Source organism: Myotis lucifugus, unplaced genomic scaffold (assembly GCF_000147115.1).
Source record: "Myotis lucifugus unplaced genomic scaffold, Myoluc2.0 scaffold_22, whole genome shotgun sequence".
Lineage (NCBI taxonomy): Eukaryota > Metazoa > Chordata > Mammalia > Chiroptera > Vespertilionidae > Myotis > Myotis lucifugus.
In genome coordinates, this window is record NW_005871070.1 from 10732260 (window position 1) to 10755717 (window position 23458).

Below are 23458 nucleotides of genomic sequence, written 5' to 3' on the forward strand. Positions count from 1 at the left end.
CACCAACAATTTCGGGTGGTTCGTCCTGATACCTCTGTCACAAGGCATGAGAGTGATGGAGTAATAACATACGAGAAAGACGAAGCCGGTGCCTGGCACAGACAGCCACTCACTGAGCAGTGCTCCCTTCTGACCCATCCCTCCAGCAGTAGCGTGAAAAGTTAACACTGATTTAGCTTCATCTATTCATTTAGTTGACAATCCTGGGTAATCTGTCTTTTCTACACATTCATAGGGAAATCCTGTGAAATCCAACCGTCAGCTGAATATTCACTGAATGTTTCCTGTGTCTGTGGGAGCTTTAAAAAATTAATCAGGCCGTAACCGGTTTGGCTCAGTGGATAGAGCATCGGCCTGCGGACTGAAAGATCCCAGGTTCGATTCCGGTCAAGGGCATGTACCTTGGTTGTGGGCACATACCCAGTAGGGAGTGTGCAGGAGGCAGCTGATCGATGTTTCTCTCTCATCGATGTTTCTAACTCTCTATCCCTCTCCCTTCCTCTCTGTAAAAAATCAATAAAAAATATATTAAAAAAAAAATTAATCAGGCCTGGCTGGCGTGGCTCAGTGGTTGAGCATCGACCTATGAACCAGGAGGTCACAGCTCGATTCCCGGTCAGGACACATGCTGGTTTTGCGGGCTCGATGCCTAGTGGGTAATGTGCTGGAGGCAGCCAATCAATGATTCTCATCATTGATGTTTCTATCTCTCTAGTCCTCTCTTAAATCAATAAAAACATATGAAACTTTATTTAAAAAAAAAAGATTACTCGGGTATGGATAATGGCTACCCCAAGGAGATATGGATCTAATAAGGGAAGAAATTTTTTCGTAAGACAAAGGTAAGATGTGTCCTAGGTGGTCAGGAAGCTTAGGCTAAAAATTTTGAACTTTGTTCTCAGTCAAGGGGAAGTACTGAGGCTTTGAGGAGGTGATGCCATCAGAGCTGTAGGTAAAGAACTGTGTAAACAGTGCATAAAACATGGTAGAAAAAGTTGTCTAAGTTAAGAAATCAGTTAAGGACACTGCAGTTCAGCTGGCGTGGCTCAATTGGTTGAGCATCGGCCCATGCACCAGGAAGCTGCTGCTTCCCGGTCAGAGCACATGCCCAGGTTGCAGGCTCAATCCCTAGACGGGGGTGTGGAGGAGGCAGCCAATTGATGCTTCTCTCTCATCAATGTTTCTATCTCCCTCTCCCTTCCTCTCTCTGAAATCAATAAAAACATTTAAAAAAAAAAAAAGACACTGCAATTGCAACCAGCTAAAAAGTACCAAAAGTCTGAACTGGCAGGGTGACAGCAAGAATGGAGAACCCTGGCCTGGTGGCTCAGTTGGACGTTGTCTCGTGCACTGAAAGGTTGCTGGTTCAATTCCTCGTCAGGGCACATGCCCTAGCTGTGGGCTCAATCCCTGGTAGGGGGCCTGCAAGAGGCAGCCAATCGATGTTTCACTTTCACATCAATATTTCTATCTCTCTCCTTCTCCCTTCCTCTCTCTAAAAATCAATTTTAAAAATCTTAAAAAGAAATGGGGAGCAGGAGACAGATACAGGAGGCAAGGGAGAGGCGTAACCAAGCAGAGGAGGTGACTGCCAGGGCCTAGCTGAGAGGGGCAAGAGAGAAGAGTCAAAGACACTCTGCGGGTCCAGTTCAGGGTGCTGGGAGGGTGCCGCTGTGCCTTCAAAAGACACAGAAAGAAACTAAATTAGTCTGTGTGTGTGGAAGGAAACAGAGAGGGCTGGTGTCCCAACCCTCAACAGCTCCCCACCAATAGGAGTGTGCAGTTGACACACACAGCTGGCCCCCAAATCTGTGTGAGAGCCCCAGCCCTGGAGCCATGTGCAGGCCACGTGGTCAGCAGCCCTAAGCCTCTTACCCTCTCCCAGTCTCTCATCTCCTCTGCCACGACTGCAGCCCCAGCCATCAGCACCCCTCCCAGCCCTGAGGACTGCACTGGCCCCTTCAGATCTCCTGTCTTCATTCGTGTCACTTTCAATTCTCCACACTTAAGCCCTTCGTCAGAGTCCCACTCTGCCTGCAGGGGTCTGCGTGGACAACCCGTCCCCCCAACGCCGTCCACCTCAGCTCGCACCTTTCTCTCCAACCTGGTGCTCCAGCCAAACTGGCTGCTGCCAGCCTCTGGCACGGCCGTACTCCCTCAGGGGCGGGGCTCTGCACACCCTGCTCCCCTAATGCCTACCCCAATCTCAGACACAAAACTTCCTAGAGCCAGGCCTCACGGACCCCTCTACCTTTACCTCCCGTGTAGTCCTCCTACAATGAGGCTGTCCCGGACCATCCTACCTCAGAACAGACAGCCATTCTGGGAAAACGGACTGACAGAGCAATGTAACACAAAGCAGATCTTCCTTGTACATGTCTCTGGCTCATTTCCCCAGCTGCACCACTGCCCCCGGGAGCAGGACGCCACCCATCATGCCTTTGGGAGAAACATCACCCTCCCGCCCCCAGAAAGGAGCTCTCCTTTTTTTCTTTTTGATCCAAAGCACGCTCACAAAAACTGAAACACAGCATTTACATACCTAAAGCAAATGCTCCAGAACAAAATACAACAGCCACAGTATGAACTGAAATGTATAGGATTTAAAGGATCACAGGACACTGAACTCTAGAAAGAACACAAGGGGCAGGTGTGTGTCTGGAACACAGACAGGAGCACAGGATCCCAGAGACCCCCTCAGCCCACGTGCCACGGCCCGTCCTCACCTGCCGGAACCGCTTCAGGTGGACGATGAGCACGTCCGGCAGCGTCCACAGGCTCAGCGTGATGCTCCCCTGCTGCAGCTGCTTGCAGTGCGGGCAGCGCCAGGCGTCGTCGGGGGCCAGCTGCAAGAGAGGGGCACGACGGTGAGCGCCTCAGGCGAAGCTTCCTGAGGACACGGCTGCACTCGCTTCTCGGCCAGCGCCGCAACTCAGCACCTCTCTGGGAACTGCACACAATGGCACCCACACACCTGCTGGCTGGATTCTCTCACAGGCCCGATGACTGTCTAGCGCAGGGGTGGGGAACCTTTCTCTGCCAAGGGCCATTTGGATATCTGTGACATCATTCGAGGGCCATACAAAACTATCAACTTAAACATTAGCCTGCTCTATTTGGTAAACTTGCTAAATTTGGTCAAACATTTAATTAACTCACCCCTCATGCCTTGGCAGGGCCAGACCAAATGATTTCGCAGGCCTTATCTGGCACGAGGGCTGGGCGTCTCCACCCCTGGTCTAGAGGATATGACCCCGAAGCATCTCAAACTCAGCGTATTCCCAAACTCATTACCTTTCCACCAACACAGTCCCCGTTCTCCTCCTTTCCTATCTCAGCAAATACCAGGACACCCACCAAAGTGACCCCCATTTACTCATTCTTCCCCATGCATGCTGACTGTGTGCTCTCCATGTGCCTGGCTCCACGGTGGACACTCAGGATTACTCAAAGACCAGCACAGTCTCTCCCCTCCCTCCTCACCCTGTGCTCCAGTTACACTGGCTTCCTTTCTGTTTCTCAGCCATGCCAGTTCCTTCCTCACCCATGACCTCCGCTTTCTTTACTTCCTTGTTTGATGGCAGAAACATTGTCTTTCTTGGTCCCAGCCAAATCCCCAGGACCTAGTGGAGTACCTAGCACACAGTATGTACTCAATAAACATTTACTGAATGAATGAATCCCTACCCTATATAATAAAAGGGTAATATGCAAATTGACCCTAACAGCAGAACGACTGGTCACTATGACGCGCACTGACCACCAGGGAGCAGATACTCAACACAGGAACTGCCCCATGGTGGTCAGTGCGCTCCCACAGGGGGAGCTTTGCTCAGCCACAAGCCAGGCTCACGGCTGCAAGTGCAACGGTAGTGGTGGGAGCCTCTCCTGCCTCCTCGGCAGCACTAAGGATGTCCAACTACGGCTTAGGCCCGGGAGGAGCGGGCCTAAGCTGGCAGGTGGACATCCCCCGAGGGCTCCTGGGCTGCCAGAGGGATCCCAGACTGCGAGAGGACACAGGCCAGGCTGAGGGGACCCCCATCCACCCCCGCCCCCTGCCGAGTGCACGAATTTTCATGCACTGGGCCTCTAGTGAAAATATATCCTGCTAGCTTGAACTCATCCTTCCCAATCAGTGAGACGTTCTGTAGAATACCAGTGTTGCCATCTAGTAAGTCTGCTCACCTCTAAGGTTTGTGCCATTCTCAAACATCTCCCAAATCAATTAAAAAAAAAATCTAAATAGGATAAGGTACTATACAGAGTAGGCAATCACCAGGACGCAAAACCAATGAACTATTTTATATAAGCTCCAAACTGAAAAAAGATGTCTTATGAAACCTATTATTAAAGGAACTAGCTATGGAAAACTTGGGGGTGAAAAGACTCAGTGAGAAGATGGAAACCATTTCAAATATTTAAAAGATAGACAAATATTTGGCCCCAGCTATTCTTAGAGAGAACACATGTGGTCACAGTGACCTGGGGATGTAGTCCAGGCTGACCTAAGTCTCCATCAGGGACCTCCAAAGAGGAAATGGTGAGTCTCCTATGTAGGCAAACGCTTCACAACTAAAGGTGTACAAACAGTGGCTGAACGAGCACGTCTCTGAAATTCAGCAGAGCCCAACCATCAGAGAGAAAGGAGCGTTCAAGTCCTCTTCCGCCCGAAATTGCATAACTCCCTATGTACGTAGAGTGAACAGTAACAATCAGGAGTCAAAAGTCTGACCTGACCCTGGCCGGGTAGCTCAGTTGACTAGAGCGTCATCCCGATACACCAAGGTTGCAGGCTCCATCCCCAGTTAGGATACATACAAGAATCAATCAGTGAATACATAAATACATGAAACAACAAATCCATGTCTCTCTCTCAAATCAATTTTTAAAAAATTTAAATAAAAGTTCTGATCCTAAACATCACCTCAAGATGAATTACAAGTGTTTTAGTCAAGGTTTCTCAAGCTGCACAAACCTGGAGAAGTTTAAAAACCACACAGGCTTGAGCCCTGTCCACAGAGACTTGTCTATCTGTCATCCTTACATGCAAATATTTACCAAATCCCTACTGTCTGCAAAGCACTGTGCTAAGTGGTCCAAAGACACTGCCCAATAGAACTTTGTCTATATGTACACTGTGTCTACTGAGCACTCAAAACTAAGAAACTGAACTTTCAATTTTATTTAATTATAATTAATTTAGATAGGTTCTCACACCTATGTTCTTAGTACCAAACAGTTGAGAATCACTGTTCCAGTTACTAAGGAAAATTATTTAAAACCCTACACTAAAATACCCATACGTGTGCAGAACCTATGTAAATGCAAAACGACCAGGAAGTTTTCTGGGACATAATTTGTTTCTTCGTTGTCACCTTGCTATGCCCCCATCCCTACCACCGCACCACCCAAGAAATGCTCCCCTGCTCTTACCCGCTCCTCTTTGGTGTAGAGTTGGAAACACTGGGATAAAGTGCAAGTTTGAGGCTGATGATGACGCTCCCGTTGCAGACGGACACTCTCTGCATCAGGGATATACTCATCTTCAGTATTTACAAACAAGCTGCCATTGGGGGCAAAGCATTTATCAGAAATATCTTGCAAAACTGACACAAAATACAATCACAGCTTCACAGCATAGATATAATTTCATAAGCAAGAAGGTCGATGTGTAAGAAAGCAATTTCCCATGTTCCAAAGTGTTCTTGAAAAATTCTCTATCTATAAAATTATTTTCAAGAAGAAATAACTTGCCCTAACCGGTATGGCTCAATGGATAGAGCATCAGCCTGCAGACTGAAGGGTCCCAGGTTCGATTCCAGTCAAGGGCATGTACCTTGGTTGTGGGCACATCCCCAGTAGGGGGTGTGCAGGAGGCAGCTGATCGATGTTTCTCTCTCATTGATGTTTCTAACTCTCTATCCCTCTCCCTTCCTCCTTCTTCTCTGTAAAAAATCAATAAAATATATTTAAAAAAAAAAAAGAAGAAATAACTTGGAGCTGGGTTTTTTTTGGAAGTGGCCATGAACTATGCTAATTAATCCATATACTCTTGTCCTTTGTAACTAAGGGCATGCATTTTACCTAACTTACTAGAGTGAATGGGCCTGTAATACAAATCAAAGTAATTGGACCTACAATGAACACACACACACACACACACACACGAATATATAGCTTCTATCTCATTAGCAGCAAGCAACAGAATGTATAGGAGAGAAATAATAAACTACTTAAATAAAGGATTAGCAACATACCGGACACTAAACAGTTAAAGAGAAATTTGGGTTTCAGCTAATTTGAAAGATCAAAGGCATGCTTTTAAAATAATTAAAACAATGACTCTATAAACACTAAGTAAAAAATACTCACAAATCTTTTGTCTCCTTGTCCCATTCTACCACTAATTTCACATGAGCAGTGCCACCCGGTCCACACGATTTTAATGCCCTACAGATAAAGGGGATGGGGAGGGAGGGGAGTCACATGTTATTTTCTAAATAAATTATTTTACTTAAATATGGTCATCCTATCTGAAATCTGAAATCATGTGATTTCTGAACATCATCATCATTCCCCATCAGAAAAAGTTTCTACTGAGACCACTATAACAACCTCATATATAATAAATAGGTTACAGTGGGACTAAAAAAAACCCTTAAATTAAAATTGTCCAGTATAGAAATAGGCATTGGAAGAAATTTAGAATCCTGTTATAAGCTATCCATAGTCACTCTTAGATGTTCTTTAGGACTTTTCCAACTCTGTGTCCAATTTCTCACCAACCCAAATAGAGACAACAGTCTCTCTGGGAACAAAGTCTGTTCCTGCACCCCTTCCCCATAAACCATGCCTGTCCTTGGACTCTGTCTGCGCCAACCTGAACTTCCACTAAGTCCTGCTCGTGCTCCACCTCCTTCCTTCATAAAGCCCCACTGAGTGCCTTGGCACATTTCATCTCCTGAGAAGCTCAGGATTAATGGTCAGTATTACTGCCCTAGCCGGTGTGACTCAGTGGATAGAGTGTCAGCCTGGGAACTGAAGGGTCCCAGGTTCGGTTCCGGCCAAGGGCACATGCCTGGGTTGTAGGCTTGATCCTAAGTAGGGGGCGTGCAGGAGGCAGCCGATCAATGATTCTCTCTCAGCACTGATGTTTCTCTCTCTCTATCCCTCTCCCTTCCTCTCTGAAATGAATAAAAATATATTTTATTAAAAAAGAAGAAAAGGATGTACTTATAAAAAGGAATGTTCAGAGAACACAAAGGGAGCCTTTACACACACACAAAAAAATAGTCAATATTACTCATCTAATCTTCTTATGCTTTGAAATGTTTTGAAGCATTATCTAATCTATTAATTTTCATCTCTAAAACCAAACAGTGACTTGCCCCAGCTGGTGTGGATCGTTGTCCCATATACTGAAAGGATACAGGTTCGATTCCCAGTCAGGGCATGTGCAGGAGGCAACATACTGATATTTCTCAGATCAATGTTTCTCTTTCTCTTTATCTCTCCCCCTCTTTCCCTCCCTTCCTCTCTCTATGATCAATTTAAAAAAAAGGTTAATAACAAAACCAAACAGTAACCTGCTTTCAAACAGAACCACATTGTAGACTTTTTTGAAATACTGAAATGCAGGCACTACAACATTTGTTGAAAAAAATCATAAAACAGTAACATGAGTTTTATATTTATGTGTCATATACATATCATTATTTTAATACAGTGAGTGTTGTAATATAAGTGTGTAGAAAGTACAGGGGAAGTGCAGTGCAAGAACAATTTGACCACAGGGGAAGGATGGACAGTGTGAACAAAGGCTCAGAGGAAAGACACTGTCAACACATGCAAAGGCACATGAAGCCGTGCTGCAGCAGCCCGTGGCACTCTGCCACTGCCAAAGGGTTAGGATGGTGGGAGAGTAGCAAGCAGGCCTGACAGAGGCAAGTAGTCAGCCTCAAACTGAAACACGTCCGGCACTGTGGAGCCTGGCTTTGTCTTTTATAACACAGGTCACCCTGCAAGGACGGCAGGGGAAAGGGGCATGATGAGAATTCTACTTTGGGAAATGTCAACCTTGGTGACTATGAACGTGTCATTTTTCTGTAGTCCTGGGATATACAGCAATTTGCTTTCCTTCACATGAGTACTCCAGGCTTTTCCAAAAAGGATCCTGAAGCATATCATATCCTAATATGAGTCAAAAGTAAAATAAGAACTTAATTTCTAATGAGCCCAAAGAACACACTTGTGTGGAAATCATACCAGACGTCACTAGAAATCACACATGCGCGCTTGTGAAATTCTAGAAGGTGATGTTTTTACCTTTCTACCGTTGGGTGGCACAGTGGCTGCTCTTCCTGGGGCAGCAAGTATGTTATTCCCACCACACTGACCACACGCAAACTGAAAGGACACACCTGCAGCAAACGGGGAAGGAGAATTAGGCTGGATTTCTCCTAAGGCAGCGGTTCTCAACCTGTGGGTCGCGACTCCTTTGGCGGCCGAACGACCCTTTCACAGGGGTCGCCTAAGACCATCCTGCATATCAGATATTTACATTACGATTCATAACAGTAGCAACATTACAGTTATGAAGTAGCAACGAAAATAATTTTATGGTTGGGTCACAACATGAGGAACTGTATTTAAAGGGTCAGAAGGTTGAGAACCACTATCCTAAGGGCATCTGTTTCACAGTGGTGTTTCCAAACCAGATTAGAGGGGGAGCAAACTTTTGTAAAATGCTCCTCCATAATGTTCTATTAGGTTGTTAAGCTGCTCTAATACACTTTAAATATCATTTACCCAAATACAATTTACACAGCAAATATGTTATGCAAGACAGATAATATGTGGCAGTCATGGAACATTAACTTAATGTCAGTTTCCCATGGATACCTTACCACTGAAATCCTAATTTTGAAAATACACAGAGAGATGTTCTACAAAGTCTGTCCAAGCAGACCATGTGCTAACCATGATTAGACAAACTTGGGAAGGGAAACTTGCAGTGGCAGCTCATGTCACAGAACGAGGGCTAAGTCCTCGTCTCAGAGTCCTACTGGAGAGCTCTGCACCAGGGCTTACGAACTCTCCAGTTCATGTCCGTCTTCCCTAGAGCAGAGGCCTGAACTCCGAACTCCCCTGCAAAGACTGCTTCTTCACTGGTACACACGCATGCTGGGCCGGAATACCAGAGCACATACGTACACACCTGAATGCAAACCGTGGGCCTCAGGAAATATTTCATCTTCTCCAAGATTTCCTTCTGCAGCAGGTCCCAGGCTACTGTCTTCTCCAAGTGCAGCACAAAAGGCTGTCCAAACCTAACACACACAACCATTTCAATCACCTTAAATTATAACCATTCCTTTACGCTGTATTCCTTACTCATGATCTTTTTAAAATATGTTTTTACTGACATTAGAGAAAGGGAGAGGGGCAGGGAGATAGAAACATCGATGAGAGAGAAACGTCAATCAACTGCCTCCTGCATGCCCCCTACTGGGGATCAAGCCCACACCAGGCCAAGTATCCTGACCAGGAATCAAACCAGTGATTTCTTGGTTCATGGGTCAACACTCAACCACTGACCTTCTTAAATGGAATCACTATATAATTGGTTTTAGGACTGTTCTCAATATAAAACAAACAGGAAATTTAATATAACTCTCATAAGTGAATGAAAAAGTCAGAAGAGAAGCTGAGATTTCTAAATGAAATTTAACAGCTCATACATCAAAATGGCTTCTGGGGGCGGCGGGGGGGCGGAGCATGAGGCTAGGATATTAGGAAGCAAGACACAGGATCAGTGGAGACGATGAGGAAAGAAGGCCAGAGTGGACAACAGTCTGGAACAGCACAGGTCAAACAAGCAATGGGTTTCTGCCAGAGGAGCAGACAGGACTGCAGGCCCAGCAGGCAGGCAGCCAGGGAGAAGCCACGGGGCCCTGCGGCACCGGGCTGTCAGGTGTTGGAGAACAGGAGGCAGTGCCTGGTTCTAGGCTATGGCTGCAGGCTACATCACCGAGGGAGCTTTAAACAAGGGTGCCCGAGTGCAGCCCCCCGAGATCCTGCTGCAGTCACTCTGGTGGATGGCTCAAGCACTGAGACTTTTTAGAAGTTCCCCAGGCGGTTCTAAAATGCAGCCACGGTGGAGCACCACTGGGCTGCCCTCACTCCCCAAGCTCCAGCCGTTCACACCTACGTGCTGTGTGCCCTGAATGTGTCCAATTCACACACCCAGGTCTTTGTTCAGCCAATTCCCTCGGCCCGGAAAGCCTTCCCAGCCTGCTCCTGGGCTAGGCCCCACTCACTCACGTCAAGACCCCCAGAGGTGTCCTTCTGCGGAAGCACCTGTCAGGTTGTTCCCTGTCTTGGCACCACAGCACTAACTTACAGAGCCTGATCGTTCTTCTGCCTCCACCATGCACTGTGACTATCTGGCGGAAGGAAATGTGGTCTGCTATCTTAGTAGGCTATAACATGGTAGATGCTGAGTGATTGAGTGAGTGAGTGAGGAGGAATCAGACAAACCCTGACTCAGGCCTAGCAGAGGTGCTAAGATCACCAAGAAACCCAACTACTAATACAAAGTTTATTCACAGTGACACTCAACAGTGAACCAACCTATCTGCCTAAAAATGACTGTGACGTGAAGTTACAAGCACATTTTCAATGACAATGTCTTCACTTCTAAGAGACTAACATCCCTTCCCTTCTGTCCCTTACACATGCCAAGCTCCTCTAGGCTCAGCGTCTTTGTACTCCAAGTCCCCTCTTCATGAGATCCTCTTCCCCAGAGGCTCACACAGCTCACCCTCGCCTCTCAGGCTCAGCTGCTCCAAGAAAGCCCTCCCTGACCTCCCTCCCTAACAGTCCCCAACCCCAGCACTCTATCATCCCAGCCAGTTTTAAAATCTTCAAAGTGGAAAGGACTGAGTTAAATGTGTTTACTTGCTTGTAGTCACTGTCCTAATCAGGATGTAAGCTCCTGGGAAGACAGACCCTGTCTGTCTGTCTGTCTGTCTGCTACATAGCCCCTGTGTTTACGGTGCCCCCCACACTGGCAACACTCGAGTATTTGTTAATGAGCATCAAAAATACACAAATCAACACATTTTGCATTTATATTAATTTAGCATCTTTAAAAAAGGAATTTATTCCAAAGCAATATTTTAAAAGGCTAATATAAATGCTACCTTGACAAAGAGTAGAAACAAGTGCCTTCTTCCTAAGCAGGTCCACACCGTGCTTACCACTCAGGTAAGTATATCACTTCTGGGAGAAGGCTACTTTAAAAGACATCGAAACTCCCGCAGAGGGAAGTTCTTACAGAGGGAAGACCCGAGAGATTTCCAACTCCCAGCTTTCTGGCTTACGTTACTGAACGAAGAGTGGCACGCACCACTCAGGGAACGCCGGAGGGCTAGGTGTAGGGAGAGCTCAGTCTGGAACCCAAGATTGTGATGTACATACCATCCAAGTAGATTTGTTAAGAATTTAAAGGAGAAAAAGAAAGCTGTTAAGAAAGCAGCTGGATCTAGGTGTGTAGGTCTGGGGCCACTAGAGGAGCTTGTGCTAGAAATAGACATATGACAGAAGCCTTAAAAACTACCATGAGCTTGAAGAGCCGTTCTCACTCAGATTCTATCATCGTAACTTTATATTCTCCCTCCCAATCCCTCAAATCAGGTCAACTTACACATATATTCTTTCTAAACATCAGAATCAAAAATTAACTACGAAAAGTACGGATGCTTTTATCCCTACTTTTGAAAATAGGAGACTTTTCAAAGCCTCTGCAGTTGCAGGAAAAGAAGCTGTCTGCACCTCTTTCCCTGCTGCCCGGTGCAGGCGCGGTTGCACACTAGCAGGACGATCTTGTCACTCTCTGCTCTCGTCACGGGCAGCTCCACTTTCCCCTGCTTTGCTGCTGCATGTGCAGAAGACAGTCTATGATGGGCCAAGCCAACTGTTAAGTGGTTCAGATTGTTGTTTAAGTGAATTCCTGAAATAAAATAGAAAAAACTTACTTCATCTCTTTAAAATTCTTTTCCTTCATTCATTACAAAGTAATTTACCCAATAGAGAAATTAAGATGTTGTCATTATATAATTTAAACTGCAGTTGAAAGAAGGAACAAATGATCTACTCTGAGATGACTCATCTAGCCACTCAGATAATTTCTTCAGCGTCATTTTTAAGCTGGCCTTACCTGTCAGAAACTGAAAAATTAAACCTCTTATCTATCTTCAGTGACCATTAGGTCCAGTGTGAGAAGGGCAAGTCTGCAGAGATGATTCACCACAACAATGTAAAGTGTGGCCATGCGTGCAACCAGCAACCAGATAAACTTTTCAAAAAGTAAAAAGTAAAGGCTAATACAAGTGGAGTGATCTTCAATATTCCAATGCTGCTTTTTCTCCCTGATGAAGTGACAAACTTATAAGAAATTACACTTGCCCTGACCAGGTGGCTCAGCTGGCTGCAGTGTCGTCCCCTGCACCAGAAAGGCTGGGGTTTGATTCCGTCAGGGCACATACCTGGACTGGGGTTCGATCTCTGGTCAGGACGTGTACGGGAGGCAACAATTGATGTTTCTCTTTCACATCGAGGTTTCTCTCTCTCTTTTTCCCTTCCTCTCTCTCTAAAATCAATAAAATAAAATTTTAAAACAAACAAAACAAAACAAAAAAACCACGTCCTAGGGTAAGAATTTAAAAAAGAAATTCCATTTAACTAGATTCACAGCAACTACAGAACTTTAATACAATCACCTAAACCAGTGGTTCTCAACCATGGCTGCACATTAGAATCACTTAGGAATCTTTTTAAAATCCTGATTTCTAGGCCTCATCCTCCGGAAATTCTGTTTGTTATGGGGTGGGGCCACAACATTATAACAAAGAAACAGAATTTCTGGAGGATGAGGCCCAGAAGTCAGGATTTTAAAGATTCCCAGGTGATTCTAATGTGCAGCCAAGGTTGAGAACCACTGGCCTAAACGGTATCAACTACATTAAAGTGAATGCAGATGTGTGTTTGGCAGGCCATACCAACTGCTGAAAGCAGAGTTGTCAATCAGAGGCACTAAGCAATTCAGCACCAAGCAGCAGCCCTGCACTCAGTAGCAACTCAATACATGCCTGGTAAAGCCTAAGGAAATGAAGCCTACCTCCACCTAAAATATAGTAACATCACCAGGAGGAGAGTAAAATAAAAAGCATTTACACAAAAGTATTCATAGCAGAAATCTGGCAATAACCTAAATATCCAGTAATATGTGACTTGCTGAACCTACTAAGATACATCAACATTATAGCCATTTAAAATCATGAATACATAGTCCTGGCCAATTGGCTGAGTTGGTTGGCGGGTTGTCCTGTACACCAAAAGGTTGCAGGTTTGATTCCTGGTCCAGAACACATAGCTGCGAGTTCAATCCCTGGTTGGGGGCATATACGGGAGACAACCAATTGATGTTTCTCTCTTACATCGATTGTTTCTCTCTCTCTCTTCTCTAAAAATCAATAAAAACATATCCTCAGGTGAGAATTAAAAATGATGAATACATAGTTAATAGCAAAATAAATTCCAGATAAATTAACGTTTTAAAATAAAGAACACAGGAACTATCCTGGCCTGTGTGGCTCAGTGGTTGAGCATCGACCCATGAGGTCACAGTTTGATTCCCAGACAGGGAACAGGCCTAGGTTTCCGACTCGATCCCCAGTAGGGGGCAAGCAGAAAGCAGCCAGTCAATGATTCTCTCTCAACAGTGATATTTCCATCTCTCTCTTTCCTTCTTCCTTCAATAAATGAAATAAAAATAAAAAACAACAACACAGCCCAGCCAGTGTGGCCCAGTGGTTGAGTGTCGACATGAACCAGGAGGTCATGGTTCAATTCCCAGTCAGGGCACATGCCCAGGTTGAGGGCCGGATCCCCAGTAGGAGGCGTGCAGGAGGCAGCCAATCAATGATTCTCTCTCATCACTGATGTTTCTCTCTCTCTCTCCCTTCCTCTCTGAAATCAATAAAAACGTGTTTAAAGAACAATAACACAGGAACAAGAAATAAGGAAACACTGAGTTTTCATCAAGCTATTAGAGAGGAAAAATACTTTTTAATGTTGAACACCATGAAGAAATCACAAAAGAACAGCAGATTTCAGTTCCTAACCATTTTAAACTTTAGTGTATGGATGTAAAAGTAATAGAATTCTGAATCTGAGACAACGAATGGCCTCATTTCCCAGGCTCTTGACAGAAGTGAGGCTGGGAAGACCTGTTCTGCTAAAAGTGATCAGGATTCCTAGTGCGATGAGGGGATACCCATCAACTACAGAGGTTGGCTCTGCATTCAAAGTGCAGGCCCAGTTACCACCAGCTGTGTGACCCTTAATCTAAGTCTCCTCCCTCTTTTGCAAACTGGGAAAAGTAGCAGCCTCATATACCTGAACCCAATAGTATAAGGCCTTTACAACAAAGACTAACACATACTCCCAAAGTGGCATATTCTTCCAACAAAGGCACTCTCTGGCTAGAATATGATAACCTTGCACCTCCCCACATTCACTTAAAAAGAGAAACTTAGTGTAAACTCTAGTAATTGGGGAATGAAGGGGGATTTGGGGTAATATTCAGTTGAACAAACACTAATTGGGCTGTATATTAGGAACTATACTGAGCGGCTGGGTACAGAACGATGAAGCAAAACGTAGTCCCAACTGCAGAGAATTCCCAGTTTCTCCTGTGGGACAGACACAGGAGAAAACAGGTCATGTCCACACAATATTCTAGTCCAGAGATAAGCAGAAGCTACAGCTAGAGCACAGACGGGAGGAGTCAGTCAGCCAGCTGAGAGTGGAGGAAATGAGGAGAAACTTCTGGACCAGGTGATTTGCGTATTTTTACTGTGATGCAATTAAAATTAGAAAGCAATTTAAATAAACAAAAGCACATGCATGAGAACACAACAACTGGAAAACAGACAATAGAGCTCGTGGGTCAAAGAATAATGAATACTGAAATAACAGACTGTCTAGAACAGCGGTTCTCAACCTGTGGGTCACGACCCCTTTGGGGGTCGAACAACCTTTCACAGGGGTCGCCTAAGACCATCGGAAAACACATATATAATTACATATTGTTTTTGTGATTAATCACTATGCTTTAATTATGTTCAATTTGTAACAATGAAATTGGGGGGTCACCACAACATGAGGAACTGTATTAAAGGGTCGCGGCATTAGGAAGGTTGAGAACCACTGCTCTAGAATTAGGGGGTGAAAGAAAAGAGGTACTAAAATAAAGACTTTTGACAAGGCACCAAGACATCCAAGGATAGTCTCTCCAACTAACAGTGCTGTGATAACTAAATATTTACATGCAAAAGAATGGAACTGGACCCCCACCTCACACCATACACAAAAATTCACTCAAAATGGATCAAAGACATAAATGTAAGAGCTAAAACTATAAAAATTCTGGAAGAAAACACAGAGGTAAATCTTCATGGACTTGGATTTGGCAATGGATTCTTACATATGACACCAAAAGCACAAGCAACAGCAATGACAAGATAAATCAGACTTCATCAAAATTAAGGACTTTTATGCATCAAAAGGTACTATCCATTCAGAACACCTGAAATCTAGTTGAACAGAAGGCCTACAACTAAGAATATAAAAAGAATCCACATCAAGACTCGTAGAAGGGCAGGCGACACAAAGCAGGCTGGGCCCAAGCCCACATGTGGTGGTTAAAAACCAGGAGGGTTATCTTGGCTGTGGATCCATAAGGAGCAAGGGGTTCCAGTGCCAGGAAGAGAAGTCCCCATAATTTCTGGCTGTAAAAACCAGACTGTGGCTGAGTGAGAAGGAGGGCTGCTGAAGTCCTAGGCGTTCCTCTTAAAGGGCCTCTCCAAAGACTTAATCAGACTCACTCTGAGCTTCAGAGCTGGGCAGCAGTTCGAAAAGCACCAGGAACATATGGGAAGGGACTGAAGTGTATGACATCACAGCAAGAGCTGGAGAGACAGCTTTCTCCCTGACAGAAGTGATGGCAGAGTCCAATGTTCCTTTTCTGAGCCCTCCCACGCTGAGCACCTCCTCTGGGCACCTTCTGGGCACCTCCAAGTCCAGCAGAAGGAGCAACCACCTGCAGATCGCTCTGTAGCTCATGCAGGCCCTGGGCAGGCAACAGGTGGTGGCTGACTTTGCAACTCCCAGGAGGCCTCAGAGACAGTGCACGCAGGAGCCAGCTTCAGACCACACCAGATGACAACCCAATCACCTCCACGAGCAACCCACACAAGCAGCAGACTCAGCTGGCACCAGAGCCCATGAAGCAAGTTCTGCTCCATAGGGTCAGCCCCTGCACAGCAACTCCTCTGCTGTAGTCAGAGCCACACCTCACAGCTGACCAACCTTCCAATGATGTGTGAACAGCAATCAAAGCTCAACTACTACAGGAGGATGCACACAGCCAACACAAGGGGCGCACCTGGAGCATCCAGCTCAGGTGACTGGAGAGGCTGTGTCAGTGGGCCCTACAGGACACCTCCTAAATGAGGCCACTCTACCAATTCCAGGAGATGTAGCAGCTCTACCCAATACATAGAAACAAACACAGGAAGCAGCCAAAATGAGGAGATAAAGAAACATGTCACAAAGGAAAAGAAAAAACAAAACAGGAGAAATCTCCAGGAAAAGAGCTAAATGAAATGGTGGCAAGCAAATTACCTGACACAGAGTTCAAAACAATGGATACAAGGGTGCTCAATGAACTTAGTGAGAACTTCAACAGCAATGAAGAATACACTAACTGAAAAGAAGAACAAGTTACATGGAATTAACAATAGAGTAGATGAAGCAGAGAATCAAATAAGTGTTTTGGAATATAAGGAAGCAGAAAACACTCAATCAAAAGTGAAATGAATAAAAAAAATGAGGATAGTGTAAGGAGCCTCTGGGACAACTTCAAGTGTACCAACATTCACATCATGGGGTTGCTGCAAGAAGCAGAGACAGAGCAAGAAATTGAAAACTTATTTGAAAAAAGTGACAAGAAACTCCCCTAATCTGGTGAAGGAAATAGACATATAAGTCCAGGAAGTGCAGAGTCCCAAACAAAATGAACCCAAAGGGGCCCATACAGGATACATCATAATTAAAACGTAAAAAGTTAAAGAGAGAATCTTAAAAGCAGCAAGAGAAAAGCTGTTATTTACCTACAGGGTTAGTTACCCATAAGACTGTCAGCTGATTTCTCAACAGAAACTTTGCAGGCCAAAAGGGAATGGCAAGAAATATTTAAAGTGATGAAAAGCAAGGACTACAACCAAGATTACTCTACCCAGCAAAGTTATCATTTAGAATTGAAGGTCAGATAAAGAGCTTCACAGACAAGAAAAAGCTAAAGTAGTTCATCACCACCAAGACAGTATTACATGAAATGTTAAAGGGTCTTCTTGGAGAGGAAGGAGAAGAAATAAAAAAAGATCAAGTAGGAAAAAACCAAGATGGCAGCATAGGTAAACACTGGAGATTGCTGCTTAGCACAACCACTTCAAGAATACAACTAAAAGACGGAACGGACATCATCCAGAACCACAGGAAGGCTGGCTGAGTGGAAATTCTACAACTAGAAGGAAAGAGAAAAGCATACTGAGACTCAGAGGAGCTGCGGTGCGGAAGTAAAGTACAGAGGTACGGAGGCACACGCGGAGAGGGCTGGCGCCTGAGGACACAGTTGTCTTTTCCAATCGGTAGGGAGTCTCAAGCTCTGAGCTCCAGTTCCGGGCGAGTCTCTGGGGACCCAGACTCATACGGGAGAAACTGGACTGTCTGGCATCGGTCGGAACTCAAGGGCAGCTTTCTCTCGGAGGTGCTTGCAGCGATTGCTGGGACACTGAGAAGCGGGGCCTCTGAGGGCAGCCATAGCTGCTTGCTCCGCCCTGTTGATCCTCTGGGACCCCCGCCCCGCCCAAGCTGTGCACCGGCTTTTGCATATGAACGGCCTGGACCTTTGAATTACCTAACAAACTGCAGCTGGCCCAAGGCCCCAAGGCAACTCGCACTGCTTCACAGCTGAGCTCCTGCTGGGTAGCCTCAGGCAGAGGATAGATTAGCACCTCCTTAGATCCAAGAGCTAGTGTACCCAGTGGTCAGAGTGGGACCATCCAGATTGCAGCTCCTCGGTTCCATAAAGGACACACTCAGGGGGCAGACTCAGTGAGCACCAAAGCCCCACTGAAGCAAGTCTTGCCCCAGAAGGGTGTCTTCAGCACAGAAGTTCTCCCACTGCAGACACAGCTGATTCTCCCAGCCAATTGGCCTGGAGGTCAATTCCTCCCAGTGATACCTACAACAATCAAGGCTTAACTACAACAAGACTGTGCACAAAGCCCACAAGGGGGTGCACCAAGAGTGTCCACCTCAGGTAATTGGGGAGGCTGAGCCACTGGGCCCTATAGGACACCTAGCACAGAAAGCCACTCTATCAACACAGGGAAGCATAAAAAATGCGGAGACAAAGAAACAGGACACAAATGACAGAAATGGAGGAAAGCAAACTACTGGATATAGAGTTCAAAACCACACTTTTAAGGTTTTTCAAGAACTTTCTAGAAACCGCCAATAAATTTAGTAAGACCCTCAAAAAGTCTGGTGAGACCGCCGATAAATGTAGTGAGACCCTCAAGAAATCTAATGAGACCCTCGAGGTTATGAAAAAGGACCAACTAGAAATTAAGCATACACTGACTGAAATAAAGGATATTATGCAGAGTTCCAACAGCAGACTAGAGGATCGCAAGAATTAAGTCAAAGATTTGAAATACGAAGAAGCAAAAAACACCCAACCGGAAAAGCAAAATGAAAAAAGAATCCAAAAATACGAAGATAGTGTAAGGAGCCTCTGGGACAGCTTCAAGCGTACCAACATCCGAATTATAGGGGTGCCAGAAGAAGAGAGAGAGCAAGATATTGAAAACCTATTTGAAGAAATAATGACAGAAAACTTCCCCTACCTGGTGAAAGAAATAGACTTACAAGTCCAGGAAGCGCATAGAACCCCAAACAAAAGGAATCCAAAGAGGACCACACCAAGACACATCATAATTAAAATGCCAAGAGCAAAAGACAAAGAGAGAATCTTAAAAGCAGCAAGAGAAAAAAGTCAGTTACCTACAAGCGAGTACCCATACGACTGTCAGCTGATTTCTCAACAGAAACTTTGCAGGCCAGAAGGGAGTGGCAAGAAATATTCAAAGTGATGAATGCCAAGAACCTACAACCAAGATTACTTTATCCAGCAAAGCTATCATTCAGAATTGAAGGTCAGATAAAGAGCTTCACAGATAAGGAAAAGCTAAAGGAGTTCATCACCACCAAACCACTATTATATGAAATGCTGAAAGGTATTCTTTAAGAAGAGGAAGAAGAAGAAAAAGGTAAAGATACAAATTATGAACAACAAATACACATCTATCAACAAGTGAATCTAAAAATCAAGTGAATAAATAATCTGATGAACAGAATAAACTGGTGATTATAATAGAATCAGGGGCATAGAAAGGGAGTGGACTGACTATTCTTGGGGGGGAAAGGGGTGTGGGGGATGCAGGAAGAGACTGGACAAAAATCAGGCACCTATGGATGAGGACAGTGGGGGGGGGTGAGGACAGAGGGTGGGGGGGGAACCGGGTGGAGGGGAGCTATGGGGAAAAAAAGAGGAACAACTGTAATAATCTGAACAATAAAGATTTAATTAAAAAAAAAAAAGATCAAGTATATTAACCCTTTTCGGTCCAACCTCAAGGCTCACTTGACAGACCAGGCGCTAGGAGCAGGTCCAACGTCGAGCAATAAGAACATTAAAAAGTTCAACATTCAATCCCGTCAATTAATTTGGACCAGACTGTTTGAATTCCAAAAATAACATTGGACCACAAAGGGTTAATAATAAAATGGCAATAAATACATGTCTATCAATAATTACTTTAAATGCAAATGAATTAAAAGACATACATTAACTGAATGATTCACAAAACAAGACCCTTACATATACTGTCTAAAACAGACTCACTTCAGATAGAAAGACACACACAAACTGAAAGTAAAGGGATGGAAAAAGATATTTCATAAAAATGGTAATAAATAAACAAAAAAGCTTATACAGACAAAATAGACTTTAAAACAAAGGCTATAACAAGAGACAAATAAGGACCCAGCAACTCCACTTCTGGGTATTTATCCGAAGAGACCCAAAGGACTAAAATGAAAAGACATATGCATCACTATGTTCATAAAGTACAACTTATAATAGCCAAAATATGGAAGCAACCTAAGTGTCCATCAGTAAATGAATGGACAAAGAAGAGGTGGTACATATGGATTGTAATTCAGCCATAAAAAAGACAGAAATCTTGTCATTTGCAACAATATGAATGGACCTAGACGTTATTGTGCTAAGTGAAGTAAGTCAGACAGAGAAAGACAAATGCCAGATAATTTCACTTAAATGTGGAATTTAAAAAACAAAATAAATAAACAAGCAGAACAGGAAAAGGTTCATAAATATAGAGAACAGTTTGATTGTTGTCACATGAGAGAGGGGTTGGGAGTGATGGGTGAAAAAGAAGAAGATTTAGAAGTACAAATTGGTAGTTACAGAACAGTCATGGGGATATAAAGTACAGCATAGGGAACATAGTCAATAATCTACACTAATAAAAGAGAAAATGCAAATTGACCATACCTTAGCAACACCCACCAGCCAATCAGGAGTGGGTATGCAAATTAACCCAACAAAGATGGTGGGTTAATTTGTATATGCAGGTGCCAAGCGGCTGGGGGTGGAGCATTCCACACCGCCCCCAGCCGCTCCAGGCCTCTGGGCAGCGTGGGAAGGCAGAAAGGCAGCTCTGGGCCACAGCAAAGGCGGAAAGGGGACTCCGGCCACAGCTAAGGCGGTGCCGGCAGCCAGGGGAAGGAAGGCCCATTCTTGCACAAATCTTCATGCATTGGGCCTCTAGTATTGTAGTAAGTACATATGTTGTCAGATGGGTACCAGATTCATTGAGGTGATCATTTCATAAGTTATATAATGTCTACTCAGGGTGTCATACACCTGAAACTAATATAATATTATACATCAACTATAACTTCAAAAATAAAAATTTTTATAAAAAAGAAAAGACACTTATCAAAAAAAGTAAAAAGATAACCTACAGAATGGAGGAAATTTTTGCAATCATATATCTGATAAGGGTCTAGTACCCAGCATACATAAGGAACTCTTACAACTCAACAACGAAAAGATAAACAACCCAATTTAAAAACAGAGAAAGGACTTGAAAAGACATTTCTCTGAAGAGAATATATAACTGGCCAACAACCACATGAAAAGATGATCAGCTCATATATCATTAGGAAAATGCAAATAAAAACCACAATGAGGGGGCGGGCTGGAGCGAGGCTGCAGGGGCTGGAGGGCCACATTCTGGCTGCTGGCACGTCGGGGCAGCAGCTGCAGCCAGACCCCAAGCTGGGCCATCCCCGCCACTCACTGGGTGGTCCTCAGCGACGGCATGCAACTCCCCACCAACCCTCAGCACTACAGTACCATCCCCGGCGGCACGCTCCTCAGCACCACCCCAGGTGGTACCAGGATCATCTATGACCGGAAGGTTCCTGATGGCGTGTCGGAATTCACCTGTGACCAAAACAGCCCCAAGGAACCTGCCCACCATTCCGGGGGTCACTAGCCCTGTAAGTGACAAGCCCCCCCACGGAAGCCAGCCAGAACCATCTGCAAAACAGCTCTGAAGCCAGCAGGCGGTGAAGAGTCACAGTTTGAGATGGACATTTAAAGGACCAGCCATCAGACTGAGCAATGCGTCTGGGCCTCTCTGGCCCTTCTCCGGAGAAGAGTCACACCGGCAGTTATCATCCTGGGCAGGCAACGGGTGTGGGGTCAACCACCCTAGTCCACTGCTCCCGCAGTCAGTGCACCTGCTCCCCCTTCCTCTTGGCGAACACCAGCAGATACCTCTTTATGCCTCCATTCACGTAGGAGCTGGCATGCCAAGGGGAGTGACTCTCCAGAGCACACACCCTGCCGTCTGGGCCAGGAAGTGGACTTGGAGGAGCCCTTCTGAATGACCATGCCACTCTCTTCTGCTGAGGGCACACCACCCCTTCCTTAGGTTGGTGTGCTTGGGGAAGTTCCCCTCCCCTACTTCCCCAACAGAGGAAATAAAAGCCACCTTTGCCCTTGGGCAAAACAAAACGAAACAAAACAAAAAAAACACAATGAGATACCACTTCGCACTCACTAGGATGGCCATAATAAAAAAACAGAAAGTGAAAAATGTTGGCAAGAATGGAGAGAAATTTTAACCCTCATATATTTGTTGTTAGAAATAAAAACAATGTAGCTGCTATGGAAAACAGTTTGATAGTTCCTCAGAAAATTAAAGAGAATTACTGCCGGAAGCCAATTCCAGCATGACAGCAGGGCTGAATCTGGGAATGGCTGATGGCATTTCCCCAAACCTGAAAAGGGATGATTGTTTGCTGCCAGACAGCTCAGGACATCTTAATCTACATGTTATTGCCTCCTACTGGCCAAACACCTGAACAGCTGTACGCTAATTCTTCCATTCTGACAATGACTCTGTATACAAAACCTGACCCTTTGAAGTGTATATCTCTGCCTCACCTCAGGACAAATTGTGTTAATAAAAAGCATGGGGTCCTGAGACAGGGGATCTTAGTTTCCTTTAAACTAGGCTCCTCTGACCCCCAAATGCCTTTCAAAATTATCTTTTGTCTCTGGACTATTTAATCTATGCACAGCCTTCTCCAGATTTCCTCAACCCTTCTTAATGCTGGAACAAGAACCCCGGCAAATTACCATGTGACCTAGCATTTCCACTCCTAGTTATATAACCCAAAAGAAATGAAAACAGGTTATTCAAAAAAATATTTATACATGAATGTTCACAGCAGCACTACTTAATAATGGCCAAAAGATAGAAACAACCCAAATGTCTATTGACAGATAAATAGGCAAACAAAATGTGGTCTATACATATAATGGAATAATATTCAGCCATAAAAAGGAATGAAGGACTGAAGGACTGATACACATTGCAACATGGCTGAGCCTTGAAACATAATGCTAGCCCTGGCCGGTTTGGCTCAGTGGATAGAGGGTCGGCCTGCGGACTCAAGGGTCCCAGGTTCGATTCTGGTCAAGGGCATGTGCCTTGGTTGCGGGTGCATCCCCAGTGGGGAGTGTGCAGGAGGCAGCTGATCAGTGTTTCTCTCTCATCGATGTTTCTGACTCTCTATCCCTCTCCCTTTCTCTCTGTAAAAAAATCAATAAAATATATATATATATATAAAAAAAAGAAACATAATGCTAAGGGAAAGAAGTCTGTCA

General features: G+C 44.8%; 1 protein-coding gene and 1 pseudogene across 5 annotated transcripts in view; one reads left to right on the forward strand and one right to left on the reverse strand.

Moving 5' to 3' along the window:
• Positions 1 to 23458, reverse strand: part of USP31 (ubiquitin specific peptidase 31) — a 74907-nt gene that overhangs the window by 17752 nt on the left and 33697 nt on the right. For all 5 annotated transcript variants that reach the window (XM_014453353.2, XM_023751554.1, XM_023751552.1 and 2 more), the window contains 6 exons: positions 11836 to 12013; positions 9218 to 9329; positions 8326 to 8420; positions 6373 to 6450; positions 5434 to 5563; positions 2727 to 2846 (listed from right to left, as the gene is read on the reverse strand). In XM_014453353.2, coding sequence (XP_014308839.2) covers positions 2727 to 2846; positions 5434 to 5563; positions 6373 to 6450; positions 8326 to 8420; positions 9218 to 9329; positions 11836 to 12013 — 713 coding nt within the window. The remainder of the gene's footprint in view (positions 1 to 2726; positions 2847 to 5433; positions 5564 to 6372; positions 6451 to 8325; positions 8421 to 9217; positions 9330 to 11835; positions 12014 to 23458) is intronic.
• Positions 16067 to 21962, forward strand: LOC102419268 (annotated as a pseudogene).